Below are 21,512 nucleotides of genomic sequence, written 5' to 3' on the forward strand. Positions count from 1 at the left end.
ATATGAGATAGATAGATATGAGATAGATAGATATGAGATAGATAGATAGATAGATAGATAGATAGATAGATAGATAGATAGATAGATAGATAGATAGATAGATAGATAGATAGATAGATAGATATGAGATAGATAGATATGAGATAGATAGATAGATAGATAGATAGATAGATAGATAGATAGATAGATAGATAGATAGATAGATAGATAGATAGATAGATAGATAGATAGATAGATAGATAGATAGATAGATAGATATGAGATAGATAGATATGAGATAGATAGATATGAGATAGATAGATAGATAGATATGAGATAGATAGATAGATAGATAGATAGATAGATAGATAGATAGATAGATAGATAGATAGATAGATAGATAGATAGATAGATAGATAGATAGATAGATAGATAGATATGAGATAGATAGATATGAGATAGATAGATATGAGATAGATAGATATGAGATAGATAGATAGATAGATAGATAGATAGATATGAGATAGATAGATATGAGATAGATAGATATGAGATAGATAGATATGAGATAGATAGATATGAGATAGATAGATAGATAGATAGATAGATAGATAGATAGATAGATAGATAGATAGATAGATGGATAGATAGATAGATAGATAGATAGATAGATAGATAGATAGATAGATAGATAGATAGATAGATAGATAGATAGATAGATAGATAGATAGATAGATAGATATGAGATAGATCAGGTAGCCACGATTAACTAGATAAATAAGACATTTTCTGGGGTTTTTTTTGGCAACAATGTCACAGCTCTAATTTGCTTTGAGTGCATTCAATAGATAAAGGCTGAGCATAGAAGGGCCGGTATAGAGGGAGATCTCCGCTTCTCCCGGGCACTTGGAGTGGCTTGTGACTATGAAGTAATAAATGCTGATTTTCAGCCGCAAGTAATCTGTGCATCACCACAACATTCCTCCTGATACCTTTCATTATAGAAATTCACATGGTGATCTATTATTTGATATAAAGTCACAGCAGAATTTTTTGCATTTGGGCACTGAGCCTTACTGAGGTGATACCGCAAAAATAAAATATCCGCACACACACATATATATATATATATATATATACTGTACGGATCTTTCTCTATTATTATTCTCTTGTGTTTCGTGTTTATAGGCTGACAACTTCTTGGTTACAATTTAATATATATGTTTGGTTTTCTTTATTTGACAACACAATATTTTTTTGTGACTTAATATATCATAAATGTTATATTATGGACCCTTCTATTTCCACTTTTAGTCTGTCATCACTTTTTCCTATCATGACACTACCCCTGTCCCATGCAGCCTAATACTCACTAATATACATACATGAGTGGTCAGGTCACTGCCTCCCTCAAAATCAGCACACTTTTCTCCTATCATTATTTCCATGATCTGATTGACTACAAGGCGTTCTATCCCCACAACCTGTAATGTTACTGCTCCTCTAAAATTTTCTGGTCACTGCCTCCCCCAAGATCAACACACTCCTCTCCTGCTGCTGTCATCTTTTACATCTAGTGATTGGCTGCAGGGTATTCTGTCCCCACCCACTTTACAACACAGACCTGTCACAAACAGCCCTGCACCACTAATGTAATCACATGAGAAGACAGGTCACTGCCTCCTATAAAGATAAACACACTCTCGTCCTAAAGTTGTTTTTATTCCCTTGATCTGATTGGCTGTTTGAGGATTTTTTTCTGTCCACTTCCTGACATTGTAAATAACATTTAGACGTGACCCCCACTATAATAATCACATAAGAGTAAAGGTCACTGTTTCCTGCAAGATCAATACACTCCTCTCCTGCTGCTGTCATAACTTTCATGATCTGATTTTCTACAGGGTGTTCTATCTTCACCCACTTCCTGACACCAGCCTATCACATACATCCGATCACTAATATAATCTTATGAGAAAACAATTGTCCCCCTGATGGCCTTTTTTGGGGAGGCAAATTAGGAGGCACAATTGCACCCACATTTTATGTTTGTTGGGGCATCATATAGATGAAGTAATCTTAAGGTCCCCTTTATTAGACCTAAGCACGTGTTTTGTTATCAAGCTTGACAAAGGCTGCATTGAGCAGCTGAAACGTTGCACAGGTTTTTGCACTGTTGTGAATAAATCTACCTTTTTTCTGACAACATCTGCTTGGAGTGCCGCCTCTCTCTTTTTACTTTTCGATTCTCCATATATGGACAGTGACATCAGTGGCTCCTCCCGGAGCAGAATCCCCAGCCAGAGTCGGCAACGGGGATTCCGCTCAAGGATTAGCCACTGACGTCACTGTCCATATAGGAGCAGAATCCCTGGCCTATGCTCTGGCTGGGGATTCCGCTCCTAGAGGGAGTCCCAATAGTGCTATCTTCAGGGGGGGTGGCGCTATCTTGATGGGGGTGCGGCACTATCTACATGGACACTGTGGCACTATATAGGGGCATTATCTACAGGGGATACTGTGGTGCTATGTACATGGGCACTATCTATATGGGCACTGTGTCACTATCTACATCGACACTGGCACTAGGGGCAGCTAAGGGGGCATTATACTGTATGGGGGAATTTGGGCATTATACTGTGTAGTGGCAGCTAGAGGGCATTATACTGTGTGGGGGCAGCTATTTGGTATACTGTGTGGGAGGCAGAATGTGAGCATGATACTGTGTGGGCTGAATTGGGTGTGTATGGGCGGCGATTGGGTGGGATTAGAGGCGTTGTTTAAAAAAAAATTGGCGCTAGCCGCATCGGTTGTCCCGCTCTGTGATACTGAGGCCGAATTCACACGAGCGTGTGCGTTTTGCGCGCGCAAAAATTGCGGCGTTTTCGCGCGCAAAAGGCACTTAACAGCTCCGTGTGTCAGCAGCGTATGATGCGTGGCTGTGTGATTTTCGCGCAGCCGCCATCATTATGACACTCTTTTTCTGTTTCTGACTTCAATGGGTGCGTGATGCGCGAAAAATGTATGTAAATTTCAAAAAGTAAAATATACCTTGAAGTTATTACATAGAATAGAATAAGATCTAATAAACTGGTGGACATATTTGTACTGACGAGTAGTGGTGCACAGTGACATAATAGTCGCTCAGCAGGTTAGTCAGTAGCTTTACTGACTGATGATATTTGCTATCTGTTCGAAGCCATATAAGCTGGCGTACCACTTTAAGGGATCTTCTTAGAGCCTTCTTTTATGAAAAGCAAAGCATTGAGATTGAGTCAGAGGGAATCATTTAACAATATCAAGACATTGGTTCTAAAAGAAAAAAGTTATACACATATCTTCCGCAGGCTTTAAGACACTGGTCTCCAACTTGTGGCTCTTTAGCCGTTGTGAAACTACAACTCCCAGCATGCCCTGACAGCTGGATTTTGAGAATTGCAGTTTTGCAACAACTGGAGAGCCACAGGTTGGAGGCCACTCTTTTAAGAAGTTGCAAAATATATGATGACAGAAGTAAATTTTACAGAAAATGCTAATTTTTTTTTTTTAAAAGGTTTTCTTTATTAACTTTTTCTCAAAATACAAATGTACGAATATGCTAATTTTTAAAGGGCAAGTGTCACTAGAACATTTTTGCATTCTGGGAGTTGTAGTTTTGGAACATCCGGAAAGCCACAGGTTAGAGGTTAAAATTACGCAAATTATATAAAAGACAGAAATTACTTTTACAGAAAATGCAGATTTTTAAAGGGCAAGTGTCACTAAAACAAGTTTGGGGTGGGGGGGGGGTGGATCTAGCACACTACGTGCAATTAACTACCTCTTAGTAGCTGACTTATGGCAGACCAAGAAGGTTTATATAAGATCCCCCAGACTCAAATAAAACACTTCTTGCTTCCAATAAGTCTATGAGACAAGAAAGCACCTTCATATCAGCACTTATAGGGTTCTCTGCTTTGGACAATCCCTTTTTGTTAGTATGGTGCCCCCAAAAATAAGCTGATTGTAGGGTTTGTTGCTGCTGGGACTCCCTGCAAGAAACTGTAATGTGGCGGAACCTTACAGCAGGTGTTTACCTTCCCTGCAGCACCCCCACAGGGGAATTTAAGCATTACACAGTTCCCTTTGAAATTAATGGACTGTCTATGGAAAACATTTATGTGCTGGGTCTTCCCAAAAGAGTGTATCTCTCCTCCTGCTAAATAATGGCAGCTATGAATGAGGAACTCCTCTCTTTTATCTCTTATTGCCGTAATAGGGTATTTGAAAATTGTTTTTCAAAACCAGACAACCCCCTTTTAGTCAATGCAGACTGGTTCACCCCTATTAGTGTATTTTGTAGATTCCCCAATTTAAAGGGGGCAACCATAGTGACAGATGCCCGTAAGTTGTATTAGAACAGGGTCTTCATTTCTCTTTCAAGTGAAAGGGGCTGAGCTGCAATACCAGAACCAGCCTCTGGTCAAGAGTGGCGCTGTTTCTGAAAATTTCAGAATATATCTTCTCAGACAACACTTCCACAAAACTCTACAATGAGGCAGAAATTCCAAGACTTATACTAATTGTACAAAAGATAAGTGTCTCTAATTTGAATTAATGAAGTGTCCTCTGTTCCTCGTTAATCTGATTGTACCGTCTGGTGATATCTGTTGAAGTGGGTGTATTGCCTTAGGATTTGCTGAATAAATCTTCTTCTAAACTTTCAGTTTATCTTTGTTAGAAGAGTTTGATTGCAGTTGTAATGAACTGGAGAGTTTGCCGGCCACCATTGGATACCTGCACAGTCTGCGCACAATGGCCGTGGATGAGAACTTCCTGACAGAACTTCCTCGGGAGGTGAGTAGATAATAATATTGTTGATATTCGGTGGACAATGTGCAAAAAAGAAATGGAGAAGTTGAATCTGTGATGTGTGGTCAGCGGTGTTCAATTCTAATTATTAATTGTATTCAGTTATATAGCGCCAACATATTCCGCAGCACTGTACACAGATTTAAAAAAATAAATAAAATCTGGTGAAAATGAAGCAAAAATCATATAAATCGCAGAGTTATTTCAAATAAAATTAGCAAAAATTGTCAGAATTGTTAAAGAAATTGTCAGAATTGTTTAAAGCTGGTATTTTAAAGGGGTTCTCTGCTATGGACAATCTTTACATTTTAAAATGTTCCCTTGACAATAAACTGATCATAAAGTGTCGCCCTGTCCAGGAAACCCCAGCGATCAGCTGTAGTCTGTGGGGAAACATGGCAGTAAGTGTTCAATTTCCCTGCAGTGCCACCACAGGAGAAAAGAAGCATCACACAGTGTCCATTCGTATCAATGTGTCCGTGTAATACAGGACAGATCCTCCAGAACGAGAGGCGCTCTATGTAACCTCTCTCCACTCTGACCAAAAGATGAGCATACTGAACTGCGGACCCCCCTTTATTAACTAAGAATTCACTAATCGGGTGTATGGAAATGGGTTTTCTCCACTGGACACCCTCTTTAATCAGCAAACTGTGTCCATATTCCTTAAAACATTTGACAATACCTACAAAATACAACTCAAGATAACAGGTTTAGTATGAGGTTTTTATCCACAGTGCCAACTACCAGTACCTACCGGCCCGTGAGAGTCCGCCTTTATACAAATCAATTAAAGTGCCAATTAAATTCAATGCGCATCTTATTTAAAACTGCCCCCGCAGTTGTCGCTGGGCAGAAGATTGCCCAGACTGGATCCAATTGTAGCAAACTCTCAGCTGTAAGAAGTATTGGATGTGCATGGGTTTTCCTTCTCTGGATGAAAACAAGAATGCTGTCACAGCTGAGGGTTTGCTACAATTGCATGCAGTCTAGACTCTAGACAATGCTCCGTAAGATAAACAGCCTAGACTCCTGACTGATCCATTTGACCTGGGCTGATACATTGTAGCAAAACGATCCCATTCATTGACAGCAAGCAGAGATCTTAAAAATGGAGAAGAATTGAAAGTATGTCATTATGTTTTCCTGTTAGATTGGAAATTGCAAAAATGTCACAGTGATGTCTCTTCGGTCAAACAAGTTGGAGTTTCTCCCTGAAGAAATTGGCCAGATGCAAAAACTGAGAGTGTTGAACTTGAGTGATAACAGGTACAATAATAATGTGGTCATGAAATCGCACACAAGGGAAATTAAACCGTGATCATGAAGGTCCAAGTTCATCTGAGAGGCGTTCATCATGAGATCCCATCCTCCAACTCATTTCTGGAATCCCGCAATTAACCCCTGAATCCCTGTCCCTAACATTCAATCCAAAAAGGAGCATTACATCTAAAGCCCGCATACACTACCTGGCAGACATTGTTGGACTGCCCATTGACAAGCCATGATCCTGTCTAGTCAACCACAAGAGCATTAGTGAGGTTGGGCAATAAAGCTTGTCTAGCGGTTGACGTTTCAGGTAGGGCCAGCTCCAGGTGCATGTGGGCCCAAGGGCAACAGAGTTACGATGGGCCAACAATTAACCTACCCTTGGCTTGACATTCAACATCGCCATCAACTCCACAAGCCCCGTGGGCCTTGGTGTCTACCTAAGTTTGATTACTGCTGACCCCGACTCTGGGTTCTGTACAGGTCACTCATTTTTTAACCATCTTTCCATGGCCCTCGCTTTCAGTATTGTTTTTGTAAAATAGTAAAGGGCAGAGGCGTAGCTAGGTTCTCCTGCACCCGGGGCAAAGATTTAGATTGGTGCCCCGCCCCCCCCCCCCCCTATCTTATTTCCCGACATCTCCTACCCCCTCGCCATGTTTGCTTTCTCTACCAATCAATGAGGTGTCATTTTTTTTTCACAATTTTCTTTAATGTAACTCAGGCATAAAAGCATTTCTACATTTTACAAGCGATATAGTTCTATAAATATAAATTAAAAGAAAATAAATTAAAGAGGCCACACACAGCCATGTTGTTTTTATTGCTTCCACCTTGAAGACTTGGAAAGTGAAGGATCATCAACGAGAGCGGCTTCTATTGGAGGAAGCAATCAGTTGTAGTACACATCACACATGGGCTTCAATTATTACTTATCAGACCACCGTGTTGTATATAGCGCCGTGTGAATAGGGGCTGCTGTAAAACTGCATTAACCTAAAACACCTTCAAACAAACATTGTATAGGGATCACTTGAAACTCAGAATATAATTAGATTACTGCACGGACGCCTTACATTTACTTTATGCCGTACAAACAAGTCTAAAATAATTTAGAAGGGACGTACAAATCATCAGTCCAGTGCAAATCATACAACATATCTGAGTGTAAATACCCTGCACTTCTTGAGAAGTTGCACCCCTTAAATTAGGTCACTATTTTCTGCTCCATTTGCGTATACTGATTGCGGTAAGACTAAGAATCATCTGGACCAATAAGAGTCATGGACCTCTTACCACCTCTGTGCCCCCCACTGGGTCCTTAGATAGGGCCTGATTTACAGAACTGTCAGTGCATCCTTGGATAATTGTAGGGGGTTCCAAATTGCAGTACCCCTCTAAGATGTTCATGTATCCTAATTGGACAGGGAACCACATAATAAGGGGACATATATTTACTTTGAAAAAAATCACAGAAAAAAGCCATACTTACTGATACCAAGGGCAAGCTCAATCGGCAGATCCCAGCAGGATGCAGACAAGCACAATGCTACATGGAGGAAGGTTACACAGGTGCAAAATACTGATGATCATCCACTCTCACACCTACTATTCACGAGGGGGATGGGTACTTAGTATTATCATTGCACACAGTGGATGTTCATCAGTGTAACCTTCCTCCATGTAGCATTGTGCTTGTCTGCATCCTGCTGGGAGCTGGCGATTGAGCTTGCCCTTGTATCAGTAAGTATGGCCTAATCGGACTGGACTTTCATCTGTGCTCACTTCTATTCAATTCTATTACACAGTGCCTCTGTTTTAATTATGGAGTAGCCCTGTAGCCAATTCAAGAACTATGCAGAAAGTTTGGGCGCCATCTTGGAGTTACTATCCTTGCCCATAACATAAAAAAACATAAAATTCTTAAATTCCTTGTTAGCCTTCAAGCGCCATCATAAGAACAATGGCACCGCCTAATGCATCCTGTATCCTATCAAGAATATTTAGAGCAGCCATCATATTTTCTCAGCAGAGACATTGATGACATTGCTAGGATATGCCATCGATGTCCGATCGGCGGGTATCCAACCGGTCAGTGGCCAAATGGTCACCCATTGACTATAATGCGCTGACCATACGGCCTATAGAGGACGAGATCGGGAGGTTGGACCCCGCCAGTGAGACAATGATCCTAGTGGGCTTCTTCTGAGACAATCCTTTAATTGCTGGTGGACAATGTGCCGGCCCCTTTCAGGAGTCCAAAAACGTATCAACTGTTCCCTATATAACTTTTAAAGTGGCTTCTCTCCAAAATTAGTATCTGCAGCAGTGACCCCGTCATTCTTCAGCGCGGTACCGTCCAACCCCCACCATAAACATACGTCATCTTACCCCTCAATGATTTGACTTTTTCTTGTTCGTTTTCAGGTTAAAGAATTTGCCCTTCAGCTTTACAAAACTTAAGGAACTTGCTGCTCTGTGGCTTTCAGACAATCAGGTAAAAGCTTCATCTCTCCGTTCTTCTAACTCCAGCTCCCTATATACAATATGAGGCTGAGGATGTATATTTATAGATATAAACATTGATGCCTATGGAGCTGCACCACTGATCATAGTAATATTGACTGTAAGTCTAGAGGAACAGGCACAGATGTATGTGCCATAGAGGCGGGCAGTACGTTCGTTATGGGGACCCTGGAGAAAAAGGACCATGTCAACGTTGGCTCCACCCCTTAATTTAATGGGTGGTGGGGATCCCATACTTTAGAAAATAAGGGTGTGGGGAATTAGCCCAAGGTTGATAGAAAGAGTAAGGGGAGGGACGAGCACCAAGTCCCCGTGTCTTGTACCAGCACTTGAAGGGGGGCCCATTTTAATCTTAGTTATAGGGCCCCATCACCACGATGCATGTGCCTGACTACAGGAGACATTACATGGTTTAGTCTTGAAAGTTACAAAATATCACACAGAGCTAGAAAGTTATCCAATCTGTATTGTGTAGATTGTAAGTGTTTGTAAAGGGTATATCGGGACTCGGTTGCATTTTTGAAGACCCCTTTACTGTGCTGGAAATAAGCAAATAAAATTGTTTATAATATACTTGCTAATAAGAAAGATACCGAGATAGTCCACCATGGTCACATGACTTAAAGGATTGTCTGATTTCAGTAAATGTTATTTTTTTGTATAATTAAAAGTTATACAAGTTACTAATATTCTTTCTGTATTAATTACTCATGGTTTTCAAGATCCCTGCTTGCTGTTATTCTGTAGGAACATTCATTGTTTACTTCCAGTGGATAAAATTTTGTGCATGGTCATGTAATTGGCAGACAAGTGCTGGGATCGTTACAGTATGTGTATCAGAGCTGTCTCTTCTTACGATCCCAGCACCTGTGTGTCCATCACATGACCCTGTAATGATCCCAGCACCTGTGTGTCCTTCACATGACCCTCTAATGATCCCATCACCTGTGTGTCCATCACATGAGCCTGTAACGATCCGTGTACATGTGTCCATTATGTGACCCTGTAACAATCCCAGCACCTGTGTGTCCATCACATGACCCTGTAACGATCGCAGCTCCTGTGTGTCCATCACATGACCCTGTAACGATCCCAGCACCTGTATGTCCATCACATGACCCTGTAACGATCCCAGCACCTGTGTGTCCATCACATGACCCTGTAATGATCCCGGCATGTGTGTGTCCATCACATGACCCTGTAATGATCCCAGCATGTGTGTGTCCATCACATGACCCTGTAACGATCCCATCACCTGTGTGTCCATCACATGACCCTGTAACGATCCCATCACCTGTGTGTCCATCACATGACCCTGTAATGATCCGTGTACGTGTGTCCATTATATGACCCTGTAACAATCCCAGCACCTGTGTGTCCATCACATGACCCTGTAATGGTCCTAGCATGTGTGTGCCCATCACATGACCCTGTAACGATAGCAGCTCCTATGTGTCCATCACATGACCCTGTAACGATCCTGTAACGATCCCGTCACCTGTGTCCATCACATGATGGTGGACAGAATTGTATGCACTGGAAGTAAACAATGAATGTACCTACTAAATAAAAGCAAGCAGAGATCTTGAAAACCAAGACCAAGGTAGTATATTGGAAGATTTTATAATTTTTCATTATACAAAAATGTATATATATATATTTTTTTTTTCTTTCAGTCCAAAGCTCTCATTCCTCTACAGACGGAAGCTCATCCTGACACCAAGCAGAGGGTATTAACCAATTACATGTTCCCGCAGCAGCCACGTGGGGATGAAGGTGATTATTCTCTACAGCTGCTGCGTTCCTCCATGAATGGTCTTCTACTCTGGAGCTCAGCTCACATGGAGGTCACAGACGCATTTGCTGGTTTTATGTAAATTGCGAGTAACCATTGAATAATGAAAAGTTCTGCAACTTTCTAATATACTTTTGTGTTTTACACGCTCAACATTTTCAAGATCTCTGCTTCCAGTCAGTGGATGGAAACATTGTCGACATCCATAGCATATAAACCCTGTACTGACCTAATATTTCTCACAGCTGAGAGTTTGCTACACTGTTTTGCAGTCTACCCAATCCTCAGTGAATTACACAGTCTGTACTCCAGGCTCATAGCCTTTATTCACATTGTAGCAAACAGTCATGAGAGGAGAGGGACTTGTGCTGTTTCTGCATTTAACACACAGAGGGTTGTCTAGTCTGGATACAGTTGTAACAAACGCTCAGCTGTGAAGTATTAGCTCTGCATGCATTGTCAGACTCTGGATCTAAATGAGAATGCTTTCATTCACTGACAACAAGCAGATCTTTTGAAAAATAGTAAGGAATTGAAACGTTAAGTATATTAGAAAGTTGCAAAACTTTTTAATGTACTAATTTAGCTTTTTTAAATAACACTGGATATATAAATGGTGTGATATATCCGTCTGATGCCACAACCAGTCTACAACATGACTATATCTGAGGAGCTATCAAGCCGTTATGATGCCAAAATGCTCTTGATATTGAGGAAAGAGATTTACCAGAGTAGAAAAAAAGCTAGACCTTCTCTTCTACTGGCGGCACGTGCACCAGCAACTGGAGGAATAAGGAAACGGGGAGATGCCTCACCAGCCATAAGGGACGTGTCAGTCCATTAGGGCATGACCACACGTGGCGGAATTGTTCTGGAATTCCGCTGCGGACAGTCCGTAGCAAAAATCCGCAGCGTACACGTTTCTCCATTGCCTTCCACAGCTTTGTGGTTGGGTTCGTTTACATGTTGCGGACAATTCCGCTGCGGAGCATAGGCTGCGTAGCGGAATTTGGTGTCCGCAGCATACACTGACTGTTGCGGACGTGTAGCGGACTTGTTGCGGACTCATTGCAGAATTTCTCCATTGACTTCAATGGAGAGTCAAAATTCCGCAATGAAGTCCGCAGCTGTCATGCACATGTTATTTGTGCTGCGGATGCGTATTGGTTTTACTAACATGACATTTCTTCATTCTGGCTGGACCTGTGTATTTCTAGGTCTACAGCCAGACTGAGGAAGTCAATGGGGCTCCCGTAATTACGGATGACTACGTGTGTGCACCCATAATTACGGGAGAGTTGCTAGGCGACGTCAGTAAATAGTCACTGTCCAGGGTGCTGAAAGATTTAAGCGATCGTCAGTAACTGTTTCTGAACCCTGGACAGTGACTACCGATCACAATATACATCAACCTGTAAAAAAAAATAGAAGTTCCTACTTACCGAAAACTCCCTGCTTCTTCCTCCAGTCCGGCCTCCCGGGATGACGTTTCAGTCCAAGTGACGGCTGCAGCCAATCACAGGCCAATCACAGGCTGCAGCCAATCACAGGCCAATCACTGGCTGCAGCGGTCGCATGGACTGCCGCGTCATCCAGGGAGGTCGGGCTGGATGCCGAAAGAGGGACGCGTCACCAAGACAACAGCCGGGTAAGTATGAAATTCTTTTACTTTTACTAGGGAAAGGGCTGTCCCTTCTCTCTATCCTGCACTGATAGGGTATGTTCACACGGCCTATTTACGGACGTAATTCGGGCGTTTTTGCCCCGAATTACGTCTGAAAATAGCGCCTCAATAGCGTTGACAAATATCTGCCCATTGAAAGCAATGGGCAGACGTTTGTCTGTTCACACGAGGCGTAATTTACGCGCCACTGTCAAATGACGGCGCGTAAATAGACGCCCGCGTCAAAGAAGTGACCTGTCACTTCTTTGGCCGTAATTGGAGCCGTTATTCATTGACTCCAATGAATATCAGCGCCAATTACGTCCGTAATGGACGCGGCGTTCAAGCGCCTGCACATGCCGTTACGGCTGAAATTACGGGGATGTTTTCAGGCTGAAACATCCCCGTAATTTCAGCCGTTACGGACGCCCTCGTGTGAACATACCCATAGAGAGAAGGGAAGCCCTCTTCCCCTCAATACGCAACGGCTAGTCCGCATCAATTTAATGCCCATTTTAGGCAAAGCCGCAACAGAATTGCAACGCAGGTTCTGTGCGGCATTGATGCGGACAGTGGCGGAAGAACTCCGCCACGTCTGGGCATGCCCTTAGGCTCTATAGACCATTCAAACCCCTTTGGTGCCACTCAGAGACTCCTTGAAACTACTGTAAGCCAAGATTTATTGATTTCGATGACCATTGGTTTGGAGTATTGTGTCCGAGATTAATGGAAATCTATGAGCAGCTTCAAACTTGTTGTGGCGCTTCATAGTTTTAGAATTTGGTAGAAGTCCTAGATCATGAATTTCACCACATAGGTCTTCTGTCCCTGTAATGAAAACCTCCATCAGGAAGACAATGTCTCATCCAGGGTCAGACTGATCCACCAGAGGATCCATCTGGGAGCGCTAATACAACAGAGCCACAAAGGTCCAGCAGAAGACAACCCAATTTGGAGGAGACTTTGAAGACAATCACTTGCGATCAGGGTCTATTTCTTATGGGATGATCACAAATAACCTATTAGATCTTATTGATGATCTGTCCTGTGTGCAATGATAACAACAAAGATTACAATGAAATAAAAAATGAACGTGAACATGTTCTATGTAGATACGGGTTGTCCTCAGGATCATCTCATCTGGTGGGTCCAAGTATTCCCAGTTCTATGGTGGTCTCATTTGCCCTCTACCACACTGTGTATATATTCTAGAACAGAAATCTGCTCTTGTAAGTACTGGTGTACCAATATGTACTACTAGGACTTCTGTGATATAGAAGGTGACCGTGTTGGTCTCTGGTGGAGGGGCTTAGTAACTTCTTAGTAAGTTTGGTGCTTGTAGTACTCCCTAAAAAATGATAAGAAAGATGATCTGTAGCGGAATTTCCTATTAGTTGAGTATTCCAAGTATATAAAAGCTTCAACAACACTGTGTAATATGTGGTATTACTGTACGGAATAATGCATCATCTAACTTTAACCAGTTCAGGACTATTTTGAGCCTTCAGGACCAGACACCGTTTAGCCATTTTTAGCACGTGTTAGTTAAATGGCTATAACTTTTTATTTTTTGGGCTAGCGATGTTATTGTTGCGATGTTTTTTCCGTAGGCAATACAGGTTTCTTTTTATATCATTTTTGTACACATCCTTTTTGCTATCTTAGAATGTTTAGACTTAAAGTTTGAAAATAATAGTAAAAAAAATAAGCTTTTTTTGACTTTTCAGCTATTGTTTTTGGTAATAACATAGTTTTACCCTAAAATAGACCTTTTATTTGTGATCGTCATTCTCTTCCGAAAATTTTAATATATTACATGTCTCTATTAGGGTAATTGGGTCAGGGCTAGCGTTACAACAATAATTGGCGGGGGGGGGGGAACGTTTTTTGGGGTGGGTATTTTGTGTATTTATTACAAAAAAAAAATTCACTTTAGGGTATTTTTATTTTATTACTATGGTCTGTCCCTCAAAGGTCAGAAAAGACCTTTGGGGAACTTTATATATTTTTTCTTTCTTTTACACCATGCTTTTCCATTGTAACTGGAGCTGCACAGCAGCCCCAGTTACAGGGGAAATCAGCCCTCTCATAGTGACGATTGTCACTAATAGAGCTGTCCTGGGTCTAGTAAGACCCAGCAGCAGTCTGCCACTAACGGCACCCGGCGATCATGTGACCAGTCACATGATCGCCGGGACCAATAGCGACAGCGGCGCGGCCACTATTCCTCTACACAGCGCTCATTGAGCGCTGTGTAAAAGAGATCGGAGAAGACAGAAGCAGCGAAAGCTGCTTCTATCCACTCCTCAGGGTCCCGACATTCAGCTGCCTGATTGTTCGGGCAGCAAGTTAAAACCCGTGCCATAAATAGTTTTAAGGACCCTGACCACTGGCCGTAAATACGCAACCAGCGATCGGGAACCAGTTAAAGGGGCTGTCCAGTTCAGAAATCCTATTTTCATACACCCTATTAGGGTGTTCAAAGTTAATAGAGGGGGTCCTCTGTTCAGGGTCCTCATGTCCTGGTCAGAGTGGAGAGCGGTTATATAGAGCGTCTCTGGAGGACCTGTACTGTCCTGTATTACACAGATAACACATTTGTGTGAATGGGCATTGTGTAATGCTTAATTTCCCCTGAGGTGGCGCTGCAGGGAAATTGAACACTTACTGTCAGGTTTCCTCACAGATAACAGCTGATCGCTGGGGGTCCCAGCAGGAGGACACTTTGTGATTAGCTTTTTGTCAAGGGACCCTTTTAATCCCTTCTTATCCAAATTGAAGAACCCCTTTTAATTATGAAAGTCAACTACGAAGATTAAAGGTCCATTTTGGCCGTTACAACGAGCGCCGATCAATGAGACAGCTTGTTGATCGGCGCTCGTTTGCTCCAAGGAGCTAGTATGGGGACGAGTGCTTGTTATTCCGATCGCTCGTCGCCATACATTTCTATCATGTTGGCAGCATGTCCCCCTGTTTACACAGGGAGATGTGCTGCTGGCAGCGATCATTTTTCGGCAATTTAAAACTGCAATCAGTCGATGAACGAGCGTTTGCCCGATAATTGGCCGGTGTAAAAGGACCTTTAGTCATCATAAAAAACACGATTGAAGCGTCAGTTTCTTTGCTGTATTGAGGTATAAATCAATAGTATGGTGCTTATGTCAGGCGACCATTACAGCCAATCTCTCGCCGCTGCGGTGATGTCACTACGGCCAGAACATCATCACTGTTGCTGGCGGTAGACCACGGTGAAGTTACTAGGGATGGAAAGTCATCGCTGCAGCCAGTGATTGGCCACTGCGCTCACCTGACGTATCTTCACGTTTGTAGAATCAGCAGGACATGGTTATTATATTGCACAGTTTAGATTTTTATATCCTGTGAAAACCCCTTTTAGAAAATGGGGTGACAACCCCCGTAAAAACGATAATAACGGCGCCATATTGGTTGTCACCCAACTTTCCAAGAACGGGTACAATAAAATGTTTAAGAGACCTTGATAGAAGAGGACAAACCAATAACCGATATTTACCGGAGATTTTTTGTTTTTTTTTGGGGGGGGAGGGGGTTTGCTTTTTATTTTCATGGGAATATTGTTATGTGATCATGTGTCCATATGTTCATGGCTATATTTATCAGTGAGGTTTACAAATGACTGAGGCTAATGATGTGAACATATGGTAGGAACTATTTTTGTTTTTTCTATCCAGTGTCTCACTCGTAATTGGGCTTGCAAAGGTTGGGAGATGGGAATCTGTTTTTGACAACCTTAATAATTTCCTGTCAACCCCATGTGAGCGTCACTGTCTGCTTCTAATACAGATTTCCAGTCTGACACTGACAGTTTTAACCCCACGCTCTGGGAAGAGCAGCGACAGCAGAGGATGACCGTGGCATTCGAGTTTGAAGACAAAAAAGAGGAAGAGGAGGCTCCGGGAAAAGTCAAGGTCAGTTCAAGGTTAAAGCTGACCTAAGCAGCCACTGAATATTAATAGCCTGTACATGCATGGGAGGAAGGTTGCTGATAATACTATTACACAAGTCATCACAATTCAGTTTATAGGAGCTAAATAGATGAGAAAAACATGGCGGCTTTCTTCCGCAAACAGCGCTACACCTGTCCGCAGGTTGTGCGTGGTATTGCAGTTCAGCCTTATTCACTGCAATGGAGCTGAACTGTAATACCAAACAATAGCCATGTACAGGAGAGGCACTGTTTCTAAAAGACACAATATTTTTTTGCCCTCTATGTAGATCAGCCATCACTCATCCAATCAATGCTTGCAAATTCTCCAGATATATACTATGAGCTCCCAGCTATTCAGCTACCAGGAGCTCATATGAACATTTAAATCCCCCTTTGCGGGATAGTTTTAGGCCCTGTCCCCGATCCGCCCATGAATGCCCACAAACATCCCAGAAACACCTACTTTTGGGCATATTTGCATAAGCCCCGTCCCCGGAGATGTCCATTATGCAGGATAATCCCTCGAAGAACTGTACGGTTGGAAGGTATGTGGATAGTTTTTAATTGACCTGTCACTTAATTTATTTAAAGAGAATCTCTCATGTATTTTATTTTAGTCTCATTCATTAGATGTAAGTCGGCAAAAGAGAAATAAGGTGTTTAGTTCCCTGGGGCGGCCGAATTGGAGTCATGCACTTCCTTCCCGTATTGTCTGTTTAGACAGCAAGGTATGTGTGCTTATGGCAGCTGAAATTAATGGGAGTTAATGGACGGAAAAATGTCCATAGACTAATGCAATCTCCAGGAAAGATGAAGTATAACCCCCTCCTTCAGACCAGGGAGTGACAGGGAAGCTGCGTACCCAGCATGGAATATAGCTGGAATAACATAGTCTTCTGTAGACTAGAATTTGATAAAAGAATCTTCCCAGCAGGGAGACATATTAGAAAGTATTAGCCCAGACAGTATTGTGGAGGAGGTGTTAACACATGTCCTCCCGCCATATTTAGTCTGTCCGTCCTTTTTCTCTGAGGCCGTTAGTTGTCTATACTTTGGGTGTGGCTAAACATTTCACAATTGTGCACTTTATCTATATATAGGATACACGTTTTCCATGCCTCCTGGTTTTTTTCTACGTCCGCTATGACTAGAAAAGCTCTTGCTGTAAGACGTTACCAATGCTAACAAGAAAATCTCAGATTAGCCCATTTCTTAAGCAAGGAGAAGCATGTATAATGTCTTTGATTCATACAACCATATTATAATGTGCTTTGCTATGTAAATAGGCCACATTGTGGAAAAATCTGTTGTACTGAAAAACTAACTGCATCATGCTGTGACTGCGTTCCTGTGGGAAGGAGCTCCTTGAGCTCTGATGGTGTGAAACATGAAAACCTCTGAATAAAATGTCACACATCGCAGAATGAAGCTATAAGTCGTAAATATCTACAGTATGGATGTATGCAGTGTGTGTGCATTATGCGTGCGGGTCTGCGTGTAGTGAGCGTGCATACATGTGCGTGCATTGGTGCTGTAAGGGTATGTTCACACACAAACACAAAAACGTCTCAAAATACGGAGCGGTTTGCTCCTGATTTTCAGACGTTTTTTAAGCCACTCGCGATTTTCGCTGCGTTTTTTACGGCCGCTTTTGGAGCTTTTTTCGATAGAGTCAATGAAAAACAGCTCCAAAAACGTCCCAAGAAGTGACCTGCACTTCTTTTTCGTGGCCGTTTTTTTTACGTGTAAAAAACGCAGCGAAAAATGCTCCGTCGGAACAGAACGCCGTTTTCCCATTGAAACCAATGGGCAGATGTTTGGAGGCGTTCTGCTTCCGATTTTACGGCCCAAAAAACGGCCGAAAATAGGCCGTGTGAACATACCCTTAATTGTGTGGGCCTGCCTGTAGTGAGTGTGAATATGTACAAAAGTACATGCACTAATGAGTTTGCATATATGTATATATGCTTGTATGTAGTGAGTGTATTTATCGATGCGTGCATGTATGAACTAAGTGTGAATATCTACTGAATTTCATGTTGTATTAAGGGCACTGAATTGTAGCATTATGAGGGTTGTTTTGCTGTATTATTTGCACATTGAACGGTATTGCTGAGTTATTTATGCACTTTATGATGGTATTATTTGAGCATTGTATGGTAGTATTTATACATGGTATGGCTGATTACTTATACACTGTATGATGGTATTATTTGGGCATTGTATGGTAGTATAATATATTTATACACGATATGGCTAAATTATTTATATACTGTATGATGGCATTATTTGGGCATTGTATGGTGATATTATTTATACATGGTATGGTTGAATTATTTATACACTGTAAGATGGTATTATTTGAGCATTGTATGGTAGTAGTATTATTTTTATTTATCCACGGTATGGCTGAATTACTTATACACTATAAGATGGTATTATTTGGACATTGTATAGTAGTAGTATTTTTATTTTTTTATCCATGGTATGACTGAATTATTTATGCAGTGTATGGTATTATTCAGGCATTGTATGGTTAAATTATTTATACACGGTATGGTTGTATTATTTATACACCGTATGGAGGTATTTGGCCATTGTATGGTAGCATTATTTATATTTATACACCATATGGATGAATTGCTTATACACTGTAAGATGGTATTATTTGATTATTGTATGGTAGCTTTATTTATATTATTTATACATGGTATGGCTGGATTATTTATACACTGTATGATGGTATTATTTGGACTTTATGTGGTAGTATTTATATTACTAATATATGATATGGCTAAATTATTTATACACTGTATGATGGTATTATTGCTCATTGTATGGTGGTATTATTCATACATGGTATAGCAGAATTATTTATACTCTATGATGGTATTATTGCTCATTGTATGGTGGTATTTTGCTGATTTTGCAGTTTTATTGGAGCACTATCTGGCGCCTTTTGATGACATTGTATAGGCAGTAATGTATTGAAAAGTAAGCACCATGGGTGGCCCTACTATGTCGACATGTGGTGCTATATGTGAGCTTTGTATGGCACTATTCTTCGTATTTAATGTGCTATAAATACTGCCCTGACATTGAGAACTCCTTACTTTAAACATTACATTCAATAAAAATACTTCAATTTGCAGCAATTACATCTTTGTAGATGTTTGGTATTTCAGCTGTCAGTGGACTAGATTGCTTGTACAACCGTGTTCATGAGGCATTTGTGACTTCCATTAAGCTTACACATGGATTATACTGACAAATTCAATAGCTTCTCCCGTACTATTGTCATCGCTGAAAATAATATAATCTTCTTAAAGGCCTTGATCTATAACAGTGTTTGCACCGCTAATATGTTCATAGACACGGGACTTATCTCTGACTACCAATTTCAGAGGAATTCGGTAAAAAAAAACGAATTTCTTTGAGGACAGCCCAACTATACCTGACCGTCTCCAGTTGTGGGAAGCAGAAGATCGCAAACCCATTGAAACCCATTGTTTTCCAGGCAATTCCAAGAGTCCTCTGGTAGATGCTTATCTCCCTGCCACCATAAAAATAACATGTTTAGCCAATTGGCTCGTCATGGGGGGGGGGGTAGATTTTGGGAAAATATCTGTTTATCGTCAAGTTGACACCTATGTTTTATCTCTGGTCAGCCTACAGACAACAGTCACACGTCATAGTCACAGCCCATTTAAATGCATTAGGTGCGACACAACTCAACTTTAATTTTCTGCTCACCTTGGAGGTAGTGGTCTTGTAGGTTTTATATACATGTTTATATATATATTTCTTCTGGAAATTTAAAACTCTCCTACTAAGGGCTCGTTCACATCAGCGTCACCCTTCCGTTGATGGGTTCCGCTAGACCTTTTAGTTGGAGGAACCCATCAATGCAATGGCAAATGGAAACCACTGCTTCCATTGCAAATGGTTTCCTTTTGTTTCCGTTCCGTAAAGTTTATGTTTCTTTGACGGAAACAATAGCGTACTCGATTGCGCTATTGTTTCCACCAAAAAATGGAAACCTTACAGAAACCATTTGCAACAGAACCATTTAAATCATTGGTAATGCAAACGGAAGCTATAGTTTCGGTTTGCCTTTCTGTTGATGGGTTCCTCCGACGGAAAGGTCTAGCGGAACCCATCTACGGAAGGGTGATGCTGATGTGAACGAGCCCTAAGTCAAACAAAGTTCTCCACAATGCTGCACTATCATACATCTCTTCTCTCATCTCCATCTATTAAACCAATGACCACCAACTATTCTCTTAATCCCTTAAAACATCCCCTCACTCCCTTCTGCAAGACTTCTCCCGTGCTGCACCTATACTGTGGAACTCACTGCCCTGGACCATTAGACCAGCTCCTCACATTCCCAGTTTTACATACAAATCTTCAAGAACCATAGTACAGGGCCCATACACAACCTGACCTTCTCACAGATATCTCCATGTATCTAACAAATTATAATAATCCAAATTTTCGCCAACCTTTTATAAGACCTTTCAGGGAAAAAAAATTATATCAAAAGTTTGATGCAACTTTTTTTTTTTTACTGTAAAACCTAAAAAAAAAGCCTCATTTAGTCATCCATATGCAATGTCACATAGCTCTTAACACTTCTTCATGTCTCAAGTGTATCCCAGGCAACGCGATTCTGCCACATACTTCACTAATGTTTCTTTTTCCTAAAATATATAATTAATTTCAGAACGTTGAGACTTATTATTGAACTCTTCAAGATAAATGTAATCTTTTCCTGGAAAAGAAAAATTAATGGAGGGATGAATATATTACACCTAGTGCTAATTATTATTGCTAATGCTGCACCTGTCGAAAGTGAAATGATCAATCAGAAAGACATGAATGAGTAATAGATGCATTTTTTTTCTTGTGCTAAACATGTTACAGGCTGCAAAGTCCACAGAGGAAATGGGCCCCATCTCGATTTTTGCTTTTAGGTCCCCACTTCCATATGTACGTATGCTCCTGACTGTAATCTGTTGGCCTATGCCACCAGAGTACCTCACATCAGGACCGGCAGAGTGGTGGCATGGGCACCTTCCACTTATTACACCCCTTCTAGGAGGGAAGGGTTGAATGACTATTGGGCCAGATCCCCCTTCTCCTGTTTGCTAACATAACAGTGGCTGCGAAGAAGGGAGGTTGATAAAGCCCAAGCTCATAAAGCCCATGACAAAGGGGGAAAGGGCCTTTCTGAACTGGACCCTTTTCTTCATGGGTGCCTTTAATCCGTATTTCTCAACTGCAGTCCCTAAGTACCCTCATCAGGATGATAATAGCCTCAGTTAGGGGTACCTACTTTAGAAGGTTACTAGTAGTTAGCCAAAAGAAAAGAAAATCACTAGTAACTTGTCTACCATGTCTAGGCGCACCAATTAAAGCAGTTTAACTTCCCTTTTATATTTGGGCATCACAAAAATATA

The 21,512-nt window shown here is 41.4% G+C and overlaps 1 protein-coding gene across 9 annotated transcripts in view; it reads left to right on the plus strand.

Annotated features, from left to right (window-relative positions):
• The window catches only part of LRRC7 (leucine rich repeat containing 7), a 286,473-nt gene that overhangs the window by 197,417 nt on the left and 67,544 nt on the right, over positions 1 to 21,512 (plus strand). For 8 of the 9 annotated variants that reach the window (XM_075832825.1, XM_075832822.1, XM_075832823.1 and 5 more), the window contains 5 exons: positions 4,686 to 4,815; positions 5,984 to 6,099; positions 8,527 to 8,596; positions 10,302 to 10,401; positions 15,906 to 16,030. In XM_075832825.1, the coding sequence (XP_075688940.1) occupies positions 4,686 to 4,815; positions 5,984 to 6,099; positions 8,527 to 8,596; positions 10,302 to 10,401; positions 15,906 to 16,030 (541 nt within the window). The other variant, XM_075832831.1, reaches the window with a different exon arrangement.

Source organism: Rhinoderma darwinii, chromosome 7 (assembly GCF_050947455.1).
Source record: "Rhinoderma darwinii isolate aRhiDar2 chromosome 7, aRhiDar2.hap1, whole genome shotgun sequence".
NCBI classification, from domain to species: Eukaryota; Metazoa; Chordata; class Amphibia; order Anura; family Rhinodermatidae; genus Rhinoderma; species Rhinoderma darwinii.